Source organism: Paramormyrops kingsleyae, chromosome 15 (assembly GCF_048594095.1).
Source record: "Paramormyrops kingsleyae isolate MSU_618 chromosome 15, PKINGS_0.4, whole genome shotgun sequence".
In the NCBI taxonomy this organism is placed as follows: Eukaryota; Metazoa; Chordata; class Actinopteri; order Osteoglossiformes; family Mormyridae; genus Paramormyrops; species Paramormyrops kingsleyae.
Window position 1 is genome coordinate 483,152 of NC_132811.1, and position 13,032 is coordinate 496,183.

Genomic DNA, 13,032 nt, shown 5'->3' on the forward strand with positions numbered 1-13,032 from the left:
CTGGGTCAATTATTGGGGCCCATTCTTGATGTTAAAAGGCAAAAAAGATTTTGGTGTGCATACAGTTGAACAGTCATAGCTGAGTTATTGAATTTTTATGAATAAACTCAAAACTCAGTGACCAAGCCATTGTATATTTGGAGAAATGTGGGTAATTACTGCAATTAACAACTAACAGTAGAAATAACACAAAACAATTACTTTGTCACTATTTGTAGGAAACCCTCCCCTCTTATGCCACAGTTAAGTAGGTAATGGAAGCAAGTTTTTGACTGTTACGCATATTGTCATTGAACACAAGTATGAACCAACAAAAAGCTAACCCTATCTTTAAAATAACAACAGTAATATTTGTTTTTGCTTGTGAAAAATGCATTTTATGACTTTCAAGACATGCTTCACATTAGTAGAAAGCAATTAACAATAATCATATTTTTCTAAATCACTAATGGTATTGTGTTTGTAGTTTGTGACATCCATTTCTGTGTGGTTAGAACAAGGGTGTTTCTCCAGAGGTATAACTGACGAGGAGGTTGCTAGAACAATTTACTAACCACAGAAAGTCCATAACTACTCATCAAAGCACTTCTGGGAAGTCGGTATCAAAAATGATGAGCACTTGATACAAGCTCCCTGTAACGAGGTCCAAACCTGAGGTTGCAACAACAACCAAGTTTGGACTTCAGTCCTTCCTTACTTTCCAGACCATGGAAATGCTTTCGTTTCAGACGCTATGATCGGCCAACTCAGATGTAAGACAGTCCCAAAGCTCCACCCATGTACCATGACAAAGCAGTATTTGGTGGAGAAGGATGGACTCCCTTGTCAAATCTGGACTTGAAATTTTGTTGTATTAATGAAGTTTTGTTGTATCATTAAAAATGTCTCCATGATACAGGCAGTTGTTAGCACATGAGTTGCTTCCTCCACAGAAATGTCTTTTGGAGCTCTGCTAGGCATTGGTAAGTTGGGTGTCATCAGTAAGGAGGTCCATATTGCTGGAGCTTGGCATCGGGGATGCAGACAGCAGTCAGCTTAGCGAGGGAGTGTCTTTGATGAGCGTACTGCCCGGCAGGTGACAGTCCCTTAAATGCTGACACGCACCCATGCAATGAGCGTACTGCCCGGCAGGTGACAGTCCCTTAAATGCTGACACGCACCCTTGCAGCCCTCCGTCGGCATCAAGTTACAAACTTTCATGAATCGCTGTCCTTTCTGTGCCCTTAAAATGATAACTGTCATGTTTCTGAAAACATCAGAAAGGTGCCCAGGTACACATATCTATTCTTTCTGTATACTTGTGATTTACTACCTACCTTGCTTGTATGTCACTTTGGGCAAAGGCATCTGCTAAATGTAAATTTCAGTCCTGTTTCACTTCCCAACTGTTCCCTTTTCTAGGAGTAAAATGCAACAAGCTTTGCCATCTTCTCAGCATTTAATTAAACAGTTCCATCTGCAATTTCTGCCTGATTTATTCCTACTGTAGGTACCAATAAAATCATCATTAGTTGTTCTTAACTCCTATTCAAGTTTTAAAATACATGAATACATGCTAGCAGTTTTGTCCATGAGTGAACCCTGCGTATGTCCTAACCAGGCTGGATGGAGGACTGTGTTTCTGGCACCATATATAGGCATGTACCACAACAACAGAGATGTCAGCAAAAAGTGTGTTAACAGTGAGCTGAGACAACACACGCTTGCAGAACGCCTTCAGTGAATTCAGCCATAGATGACAGAATTGTCTGGATCCATGGCATATGGTTTGAATTGTTCAGTGACCACTTGTGCCCTCTGGACAGGGACATATTCATTCTGGAAGATTCCATGGTACTGTGGGATAGGCATGGTCAGCCATAACAGTCCTGTATGTACTCTCATCTCCCATGATCTGTGCCAGGAAAATGTTCCCCACATCATGGCCACATTTCCAGAACCTTCACCATGGGAAGCGAGTTCTGGAGCCTGTGGCCATTTTGGCTTGTGTCACACTATGTGGAACCATGTAGTCATTCTAGCCAACTCCTACATGTGAAACTGGTCCAACTCTGTGCCATTTGTGGGGCCTATGAACATGAACTGCATGTGCAGGCTTTGCCAGAGCATCTCAGCAGGCTTTGGGCTTTGACTCGGGTCAGTCCTGTGCTTTTTCCTTTTCTTATTATTCAGACTTTCAGTGTTTTACACTGCTGGTCAGTTTGCTCCATTGCCCAAAGTGCTTCATCTTCATCTCACAGATGGATGCCCTGACGTGCTCCTGTAGGATTCTTTGATACATAGCAGAATTCATTCAGTGATGACTATCATCCAGGTCCCGATGCAGCAAAGCTTGACAACTCCATGACATGGCCACAACCACGCTTGGCCAAAGATATGGGGCTCTTATTTGGAAACCAGTGTTTGATTCCTCAGATGTAACACAGCCTGTGTTGGCCTGACAGTACTTTTTTCATTCCAGAACTTCTGAGGATCGTGCAAATTTTTGGCAAACTTGAAGTGAGCATTTCTGTTGGTCATAAATAGCTGTTATTTCAGCTTTGCAGTTCTGAATTTTCTCCTGTCTTTACCTAGTATCTTTCAGATGTGAATGTCAAAAACACTGACCTTAGCCAGGCTGAAAGAATTCTGCATGTTGTTTACAGATTCTTTATGACTTCCTGGCTGGGGTGTAGTACTGCTCTTGAGAGGTTTTTTATTGTCTTGGACTTGTTGGTATATTGCTAAATATTATAGTTAATAATAGACACTTTATTGATCCCCATGGAGAAATTCTCTTAATGCCTCCCCCGCCTTGCTCTCTGTAGGTGAGAGCAGGTTAGCTACAAAGGGCAGCACCCATGGAGTTGGGGGTTATGGGTCTTGTTTGAGGATCTATAGTGAGCTACAAAGGGCGGCCACCCGCGGCAGCACCCAGGGAGCTGGGGGTTATGGGTCTTGTTTGAGGATCTATAGTGAGCTACAAAGGGCGGCCACCCACGGCAGCGCCCAGGGAGTTGGGGGTATGGGCCTTGTTTGAGGATCTATAATGAGCTACAAAGGGCGGCCACCCGCGGCAGCGCCCAGGGAGCTGGGGGTTATGGGCCTTGTTTGAGGATCTATAGTGAGCTACAAAGGGCGGCCACCCGCGGCAGCACCCATGGAGTTGGGGGTATGGGCCTTGTTTGAGGATCTATAGTGAGCTACAAAGGGCGGACACCCGCGGCAGCGCCCAGGGAGCTGGGGGTTATGGGCCTTGTTTGAGGATCTATAGTGAGCTACAAAGGGCGGCCACCCGCGGCAGCGCCCAGGGAGCTGGGGGTTATGGGCCTTGTTTGAGGATCTATAGTGAGCTACAAAGGGCGGCCACCCGCGGCAGCGCCCAGGGAGCTGGGGGTTATGGGCCTTGTTTGAGGATCTATAGTGAGCTACAAAGGGCGGCCACCCGCGGCAGCGCCCAGGGAGCTGGGGGTTATGGGCCTTGTTTGAGGATCTATAGTGAGCTACAAAGGGCGGCCACCCGCGGCAGCGCCCAGGGAGCTGGGGGTTATGGGCCTTGTTTGAGGATCTATAGTGAGCTACAAAGGGCGGCCATCCGCGGCAGCGCCCAGGGAGCTGGGGGTTATGGGCCTTGTTTGAGGATCTATAGTGAGCTACAAAGGGCGGCCACCCGCGGCAGCGCCCAGGGAGCTGGGGGTTATGGGCCTTGTTTGAGGATCTATAGTGAGCTACAAAGGGCGGCCACCCGCGGCAGCGCCCATGGAGTTGGGGGTATAGGCCTTGTTTGAGGATCTATAGTGAGCTACAAAGGGCGGCCACCCGCGGCAGCGCCCAGGGAGCTGGGGGTTATGGGTCTTGTTTGAGGATCTATAGTGAGCTACAAAGGGCGGCCACCCGCGGCAGCGCCCAGGGAGCTGGGGGTTATGGGCCTTGTTTGAGGATCTATAGTGAGCTACAAAGGGCGGCCACCCGCGGCAGCGCCCAGGGAGCTGGGGCTTATGGGCCTTGTTTGAGGATCTATAGTGAGCTACAAAGGGCGGCCACCCGCGGCAGCGCCCAGGGAGCTGGGGGTTATGGGCCTTGTTTGAGGATCTATAGTGAGCTACAAAGGGCGGCCACCCGCGGCAGCGCCCAGGGAGCTGGGGGTTATGGGCCTTGTTTGAGGATCTATAGATGTGCTGAGGCTGGGCTTGAACCAGCAACTTGATCATAGGCACAGAGCCACACACTATCCCCAAAGGCAATTAGTTCTTTTTTTAACATTCTTTTTTTATATTTACATACTGTTCACTTGTACACAGCAAACTATAGGGATAGCTTTATTTATTAGTGGGTACTGAAGAAAAAAAGGCCAAGGTGCTGGAGATCCCAGTCTGCAGGAAGTGCCAATCAACAGTAAGCTTAAAAGCGGCCTTCAGCCCTGGTTGTCTTTTCATTATCAATTAGGCAGTGTAATTGTTCTTCTCATACACTTTGTACGGTTATGGTTACAGACTCTATACCTCACTGCACTCATAGTAATCCATTTGCTAAAAAAAGCAAAACACACAATAAACAAATCTCATTATATTATTATTATTATTATTGTCAAATTCTCTATAGATATCATGATACTATTGTCATTGGCAATTCCTTTAGCCACAATAATTGTGAAAATCTGATACTGTGACAGCCCTGATTGTTTTCAGTGGTGACAATTTAACAAAACATCTGATTCAAATAAGTAGTCAGCTACTTTAACTTAATATTATAGTAAATAATATTTTGTTGCTCACAATTGGAGAAAAATGTTTCTCTGTTGTTATCCCTCAAAGGCCATGACTGGGGATCCCTGCTGTAGCTCTGTGGATAGTGGAATCAGCTCATGAATAGGATTTTCACTCTGTTGGTCAGGACTGTTTTAAACCAACATGTTCTAAGAATAAAGTCATTTTATGCTATTCGGCATGTTTCCTGTATATACTTCATCATCCTGAGCCTATAAATGATCATCATAGATATGATACATTACCCTTTCCTGGGTGTGGGTTACTTGCTGTTTTCTCTTTGTGGAGTGTTGACTATTATTTCAGTTGAAATGGCTATTCTTAAAGTCAATAGCGTGGCCTGATTTGATCCTGAAGTGCTGTTACGCATAAGTTGCTTTTTGATCAAAATAAATAGTAGGGCAAAATAATCATCTTAAAAGAGAAAATATATTGTGTCTCGAGCATCACGCAGAAATTACACATGGGTAAGTGTTCATGAGGAGGACTCCTTTTTATGTCTTGGTCTTGACTGTCTCTCTTATTTGGACTTGGTCTTGACCCAGTCTCAGCTAGTCTAGGTCTTGAACTATAGGTCTGCTTCCTGGATAATTGTACTCCTTACTCCTGATGAGAATTTGGCAGGAAGGCTGCCCCTAGAATAACAGACCACTGTCCATTTCTTGATTTAGACAGCATGATGTTGCCTATGCTTAAGTGGAGACTTAGCACCTTATAAAGTGCTTTGTCACGCTTTTAGATTGATCCCTAGAAACACCCTTTTCCAGAGACCAGTTAGGATTATAATTTCTGTTGTTGTCGCACAATGTGTGTCTAATGTTTCTATGCACTGAGCCTCGCTCTAATGTTTTGGGCTAAGGTTGTCAGATTTACACTGGGTCAGGTAATAGCGAATAAGAGCAACAACAAAGTGGCGCTTGTCTGAGAACGTCGACAGACCAAAGAAAGCACACTGCTAGCTGGACCTCTCCCCAGTATCTCAGGGTGTCACCAGCTGTGGGAAATGCTCCATGGCTGCCTCCCTCAAAGTCAGCGTGGTCCTGTGTCAAGAACAATACAAAAAGTGTCCCATAAGTGACATGGACCAACTCTCAGTAGTGAGGATCCTAAGCTTTGATAGTTTGAATTTAAACTCTCCAAAAATAAAAAAATGCAGCTGATATAACAATACAAAGTCTTTCATACAATTAATTAACCCAAAAAGCTTTTCTTAATCACTGAAATTGTTCTCCTTCATTTAATTACCCTCTCAGCCTTTTATGTACCAATACCAATCATTAAACCAGGCTACGCTGGATGCATTGTGTTTTGATGCAAACATTAAGAACTTAAACTCGCAGCTCTTGTGCCGTCAGACTAGGACACAATAGACACATAGACAAGTAAATGTACAGATAGGGTTCCTAAGCCTTTGTATTTCGCTTGGGAGCGTAGCATCTCATATCATCCTCAAATCCCAACCATTGTGCATATAAATAGTTAATTAATGTCGTGAACCCCCATAGCACTAACATTACAATAGGATAACAATGCATTTGCCAAGGGACAATTCTTTGGGATTTTTAGTCAAAATGACTCAGCTGTGCTTAACTGTGTGCTTTGACTAACACATATAAATGTAACAAACACAAATGAGCAAATGTTTCTAGCTCCTTAGCTACCGGTCAATGATGACACAAGCTCACGCAAGTCAAGTATGAATGGCTCCAGGGGTGACTATTCATTCGGTTCATTAATGTTTCATGCTCTTTCTCACTGACTGAACAAAAACCCACGAAGATTCTGTACATCAATGACCTGTGACTTTTGACTCACGTCATTAATTTTCAATCATTTAAGACATTTCTTCTCCTGTACTGTCATTTCTGCTGGGGCTCTATAGAATAGGGATACATTGTGATTCAGTGTAACATTTAAGTGAAACCTAGCGGGAGGGTTCATCAAAGAATTATTCTCCCTATTACTTTAGACTTAACTAAATTTAGGCCTATATGTCTGTATATGTATATCGAGGCAGGAAGGGGGTGATTTGGCTCAGCAGCAAGACTTTTATATAAAAAAAAACCTCAAAAAATTGCTCTACAATGCTTCTAAAAACTCATTTGAGAAGAAAGCTCACCTGCCGGCTCCTTCCCTCATGGCCTCACTTATGGAAGCGGCTGCAGCGGAGCAGTTGGTTACCAGCCCTGGCCTGTTGGGGTCGCCATTCGGTCATGATTAGCTACCAGGCACGGGACGTTGGGGTCACCATTCGGTCATGATTAGCTACCAGGCACGGGACGTTGGGGTCACCATTCGGTCATGATTAGCTACCAGGCACGGGACGTTGGGGTCACCATTCGGTCATGATTAGCTACCAGGCACGGGACGTTGGGGTCACCATTCGGTCATGATTAGCTACCAAGCACGGGATGTTGGGGTCTACATGCGGTGATGATTGCCTACCAGCCACTGCACATTGACGTCCCCACACGGTAATGAATACCTACCAGCTGCGACCTGTTGGGGCCACCACATGGTGATTGGCTACCAGCCGCGGTCCGATGGTGTTGCCACACGGTGATGATTGGCTACCAGCCACCGTCTCTTGGGTTCGCCACACGGTGATGATTGGCTACCAGCCACAGTCTCGCAAGGCCCATCCTGGATAAAAGTTTTTGTTTGGGACTGGGACATAGCATTACAGCATTGTAGATCCTCATTGGATCTTCTCTACTTCATTTGGTAAAGTATTAAGTATAAGGAGAACACTCGAGATTCCAGAATGACTTTTCTTTTAATGACATTGACAACGTGATTTACATAGACAGAAGTTACATATCAGTAGTAAACATTGGCATTTGGATGCACCAAAAACAAATAAAATACCTCAGAAATGAAAGCAATAAGGATGACTTAATAGTTTTATTGATTTATATGTTTAGTCTATAAGAACCTGAATTTTGGAGTCATAGACGAAAATGTGGACAACTGAGCATGTCAGAATGGTTATCTGGTCCCACTTTAGCGTCTGCTCTGGTGGCTGTTAACAATTCAACGTGTGCTCGACCGGCTCAGCCCACATAAAAACACGGTGACTTCAGCCTCTCCTTTGGCTTTACTCTCAATGCCTCCCTTTATATGAAACTTAAAGAAAAAGGTGATTGAAAATGCAAAACAATAAAATGCATGTGTCGTTAGAACATATTTGTTTATGCGCCACCTAGTGGTTCAGCGTGAAAACCAGCAGAGCACACACTAAAGGGGTACTGGTTATATTATATTCCTTGTTTTTCTTCAAAAGCTACACTCCAAGATACGGGAAACATGTGATCTATGTACAGTACCTCAGACAAAGAGTAAACGGCACAACAGGAAACAGGAACGGCTTACAGGTACGAAGACAGTGGGATGTACTGTAATGGCAACGCTGCTGTACTCGTAAAGATGATAAACCAGGACACATGTTAAGTGTCAGGACTCACAAACTGCATGGCACTGGAAAACTGCAGCTCTCCTGGAGAAGGGTTTCCCTTCAGTGAAATTTAAGGCTCTGAAATTTCAGGTGTGACAGTTCATTCCGGGCTGCCCACTGGATGGAACACTGCAGTGTAAGATCTGAGTCTGAGGTGGATATCAGCCTTTATAAGGCTGGGTTTTGAGCGTATAAGGATGTCATGTTAGTGTTTTCTGGTAAATCCATGCTGGAAACGCTGCACAATGGCAACAATGACATTAAGAGACACGGAAGGACAAAGATTTTTACACAAAAGCTACAGTATCGACAGTTGTGATTGGTCAGTTACACAGGTCAGTTACTAAGGCGCTTTACATTTCAATCCATTTTAATTTTAACTCATATTCACAATAACCTGCACTGTTTTACAGTGACTTTTATTTAGAATTCTTTCTGCACAAAAGTTTTTATCAGTCATATTTATGCCTGATTCACAGTGATCTAATTTCTATTATCCCCAAGACTGAACATCAGTATATTAACTTAAAAACATAAAAAACGCACAGATATATGTGATAGTATTCGCTATGGGAGGAATGGCTTATAAAATCTCTGCTGTGAAACACATTATTGATAAGGTAAAAATCTAATTGGCAGCTAGACTCTTGTGAAATCAGAATATAAAGCAGAATTGCTACCAAACAGAACAAAAATGTTGGCACACGTTCTGTAACTTCCGGCACACATTCAGTTTGTGTACAATAAGACTTCTGTACTGACAGTTCATACGTGTAACTGACACACGGCACTTCTCAAAGTGCTTGAAAACACGCAAAAAGCACCTGAAGAACCGTTTTGATCTTCAAGTCCGAACAGCTTTGGTTTCGGATCTGGAGAGCGCTGCAGGTTGCCCCCCCCCTCTCTGCAGTGCTGCCGGGCACTCACTGGCAAACGGCGACGGGGAACTCAGCCGCCTGTACTGCCACCGCCGCGCTCACTGGCAAACGGCGACGGGGCACCGACCGCAGCCGCAGCTGGATGTTGGAGCGCGGGCGGCACACTGACACGTTTACATACAGAAAGGTCCAGATACAGTTTTACAATAAAACTAAATTATCTACAGTCTGACAAATAGGACAAGGATTTACATAAAAGCATACAAAAAGTGTTTCTCAAATCTTCTAGAACAGTAATGTTGAAAAATATTACACTGTATAATAATATTTTAGTGATAAAGCCCCGTAATGAATGTATTGACAAATATACAGTGGGAGACTTTACAAATGAAATAATGATAAATAATGAACAATAGAGGGCGCCAGACACACAAAATGGATCAGGCTTTTTTTTCGTTTTTCCTCTGATACTGTACTCCAGTAGGAGCACTGCACAGGGAACAGGGTAAAAGGCTACCCAGACATCCTTGCTACATTGAAATCTATTCTTTTCTTCATACCCTGAGGTTAGTGACATGTTTTTTTTTCTCTGTTTTAGTACATATTTGGTAAAATGTAGTTGCTTTTCACTAATATATACAGTTAGTCTGAAACAAATAAAAAATATGGAAATTCAGTCAAAGTCACTTTCTTCCACAGCAAACTGTATGACAATAACCAATGCTTTTCTCTCCTACAAACGCCATGAAATCTTTTAAAGGAAGACTTTTTTCAGCAGAATCCATTCTTCCTCTGTCAGTAGACCTTAGTGTGACTGATTTAAGCTTCAGTGAATGAACAAACCAACAGCCAAATACAGCAGTCTGTGTCCAAGACACCCCCCCCCCCCAAATATTTATATATTTATGAAAAGGGTATTTAAAAAGACCCTCTAATTGAAAAAGGACATCTCTGTTCCTGGTTAAAATAGAGGGCTCTCCTCTGAGGCACCTCCAGCGTAAGGCTACTCTTGACTGAGTTTGGCGTGGAAGCTCATCCTTGCCATCCCTCCTCCATGGCACCGATCTCCTCTGCAGGACGAGCAAAGAATCCCTCACAGTCTGGAGCAAAGAATCCAGCCCTGGTGCCTGAAGACCAGTACTATGTCTTTGGCTGTGAACCCGGCACACTGCTTCCTTCCGGCTCCTGTTCTCTTTCTGCGTCCCCCACATCTGCCTCAGAGGGCGGCATCCTCCGGTGGGGGGCCTGTTGGAGGCCTGCTATGAGGGTCAGGGGACAAGGCTTGGCTGTCTGGAGAAGTTCTGGATGGCCCACTGCCGACAGCTACCATCTCCTCGTCTTCAGGACGGCCCTCTCTGTCTGATTCCTCCTCTTCTTCTAAGGTCAGTTCAAACTGGAACTTCTCTCCAGCAGAGGCGCTGCTTCCCCCCCCAGTCTCCGCGGCAGCTGCCTTGTCCTCCGTGTCCTGGTCCTCGGGCTGGGGGGACGGACTGTGTGGGATCATGCTCTGGTACCACTCTCGGTTGTCCTCCAGCGTGTCCAGGATCTCCTGGGCATCTGGGTGCACCAGGTCCGCCCACGTCTCCCACAAAGGGTGCACGATGTAGTCAATGAACCCAACCTAGTGGTGGAGAAATCCAGGAGTTGGTGGTAACAAGCAAAGTCACAGACCTTGATGCGTGATGCCTGGAGCCAAATGCTAGGGTGAGACTTGGTACTCATTGGTCGTAGTGCAAACGAGGGACTAATACATAGAGCATAAATATTGAAATATATGAAATAATATAAACATTACATTAAGACATAAATAAAAAGAAATATAGTTAAGCACCTAACTGATGGGGAAAGACTGAGCAAATTTGGCATGGAAGTTTGGCATGGAAGCAGGAAGCGGAATAAATGAAGAGATGCAGTTTCTTGCAGAAAGGATCCTGACGGAAATGGCTTCTACAGTGAAATACTGCCATCATGGAGAATGTGTTGTACCCAGCAGTAATGTTCAGCACACTGACCTGGGATTTCTCAATGGAAGCATTGTGTCTGTCACACATGGGACTGATCTCCATGTGCTTCTCCCTCTCCCTGTCTCCCTGGGTGAAGAACTCCACCATGATGCGGTCGGTCCACTGCCGGTACAGCTCCAGGGGCTTGGTAGGGTTGCCGAGGTCAGCACAGTGCACCATGTTCTGGAGAACCTGGAGAAAAACCACAGAATGGGACATATGTGACGACATCAGCAGCTAAACGTTGCCAGCTAGGTCCACGAGAATTAGACAAATATGCGTCTCGGCAGATAATGTGAAGGTCTGTGAAACTTTATATCTGATAATTCTATTCGCTTCCAGCTATATGTAAGTGGAAAACCTGGAATGCGAGTCTGCTGCCAGATGGGATGGCAGAGACACAGAGACAAACATGCCAATGCATCCATCTTCCAAATGCTTATCCGCTTGTGGATAATATAAAAAACGAATTATTCATAAAAATAAAAGTAGAATAAGTTTGATGGAACATTTTCAGTGTTTAGGAAGCAACAAATATTTAGTTACACACATATGAAGCCACACAAATACCTCTGTAGAGAAATAAAAACAAGTTTTTTTTTACATGGAAAAAAAATTGAGTGGGGGATGAGAACTACTGGAGTGAAGCCAAACTTCTTAATATATAGCGAGTATAACATCTACGAAGTCAGTTTTGTGTGATTCTGATTGCGGAGGCTGATGCTTCACCCTACCTGAATACGGTCAGAGTAGTTGTCTAGGAGCAGCACTCCTAGACTCGTCACCTTCTTTGTCTCCACCATGGTCTTCAAGTCTGCCAGCAAGTTCATGTGTTTGGACATGTCAGTAGCCAAGACCTGTCGAAAAACATGGATGTAATTTGCTTCAAATGTCATAATTCATTTACTAAGTGTGAAATCGCTAGTGTCAGCAATCCTTTAATATAAGATAGTGATTCACTGATTTCAAAGAAGGCTTCATGAAGGTCTTGATAAACACTTCATGTTCCACAGGAAGTGCCCAGAGACCCCCAGTCTCGGCCCTCACCATGTCAATGACCATCTTGCGCAGCGACTGTCTCTGCTTCTTGCTGAGGTTTTGGAATATGTCACAGTTTTCCTCTTGCAACAGCTTGAACCCAACAGCCAGGTGGTGGTTCTCCAGGACGGAGGCGTCATTGTACATCAGTGCCAGCTCTGAGTCTGAGCAGAAGGGAGAACAGATCTATAGGCAGGCCTTGGATGCATTGGGGTGGCATCCCAGCTTAAAATACTCTACAATTATTGGCCCATTTTTGATGTGTCTTCTCTACTGCCCTTTTCTAGTTTATCTGTGCAAATATTTGCAATGCGAGAAAACCAGACTACCTGGAGGAAACCCACTCAAGACAGGGACACTAACAGAGAGCGGGGGTGGGATTCAAACTGGGCTGGCTCGGCCTTTCCAGGCAAGTTGATGATTTCATAGGTAATTCAGGGGCCCTGGGTAACTCAGCCAGCCCGGGTTCAACCCCCCAATCCTGGAGGTAAGACGTGCTATCCACTGAGCTACCAATCCTCTCCATTTGAAAATCATAATTATGGAATGTACAACATGCATGAGATGTCCATGAAGAACCTCACGAGCACTTTCTCAAACCAAACAGTTCACCCGTGACACACGACATTGCCGAATGAGCAGCTTTGTTTGAGATTTCACAGTCACATGTTGCTTTTCCCAAAGAGCCAAAGGCCCTGGAAAGAAAGTGGAAGGATGACAATGAGGCCAATGTTCAGCATGTGTGTGTCAGTTCACGCATGTCAGGCCTCGTGCTGATGGCAGAGGAGAGCAGCTCACTTGTGTTGATGAGGAACTGGTTGGATAAGCCTGGGTGATCTACGTCATGGATGGCGCTGGCAAAGAGGGCAGCCAGGATTTCAAGGTCAGTGAAAACGGCCTGAGGAACAGAAGCA

The 13,032-nt window shown here is 44.7% G+C and overlaps 1 protein-coding gene across 8 annotated transcripts in view; it reads right to left on the reverse strand.

Moving 5' to 3' along the window:
- Positions 1 to 7,502: 7,502 nt before the first annotated feature.
- LOC111860262 (3',5'-cyclic-AMP phosphodiesterase 4D) overlaps positions 7,503 to 13,032 on the reverse strand; it is a 73,564-nt gene continuing 68,034 nt past the window's right edge. For all 8 annotated transcript variants that reach the window (XM_023843770.1, XM_023843768.2, XM_023843771.2 and 5 more), the window contains 5 exons: positions 12,917 to 13,016; positions 12,128 to 12,282; positions 11,815 to 11,937; positions 11,090 to 11,272; positions 7,503 to 10,698 (listed from right to left, as the gene is read on the reverse strand). In XM_023843770.1, coding sequence (XP_023699538.1) covers positions 10,294 to 10,698; positions 11,090 to 11,272; positions 11,815 to 11,937; positions 12,128 to 12,282; positions 12,917 to 13,016 — 966 coding nt within the window. In that variant the 3' untranslated portion in view covers positions 7,503 to 10,293. The remainder of the gene's footprint in view (positions 10,699 to 11,089; positions 11,273 to 11,814; positions 11,938 to 12,127; positions 12,283 to 12,916; positions 13,017 to 13,032) is intronic.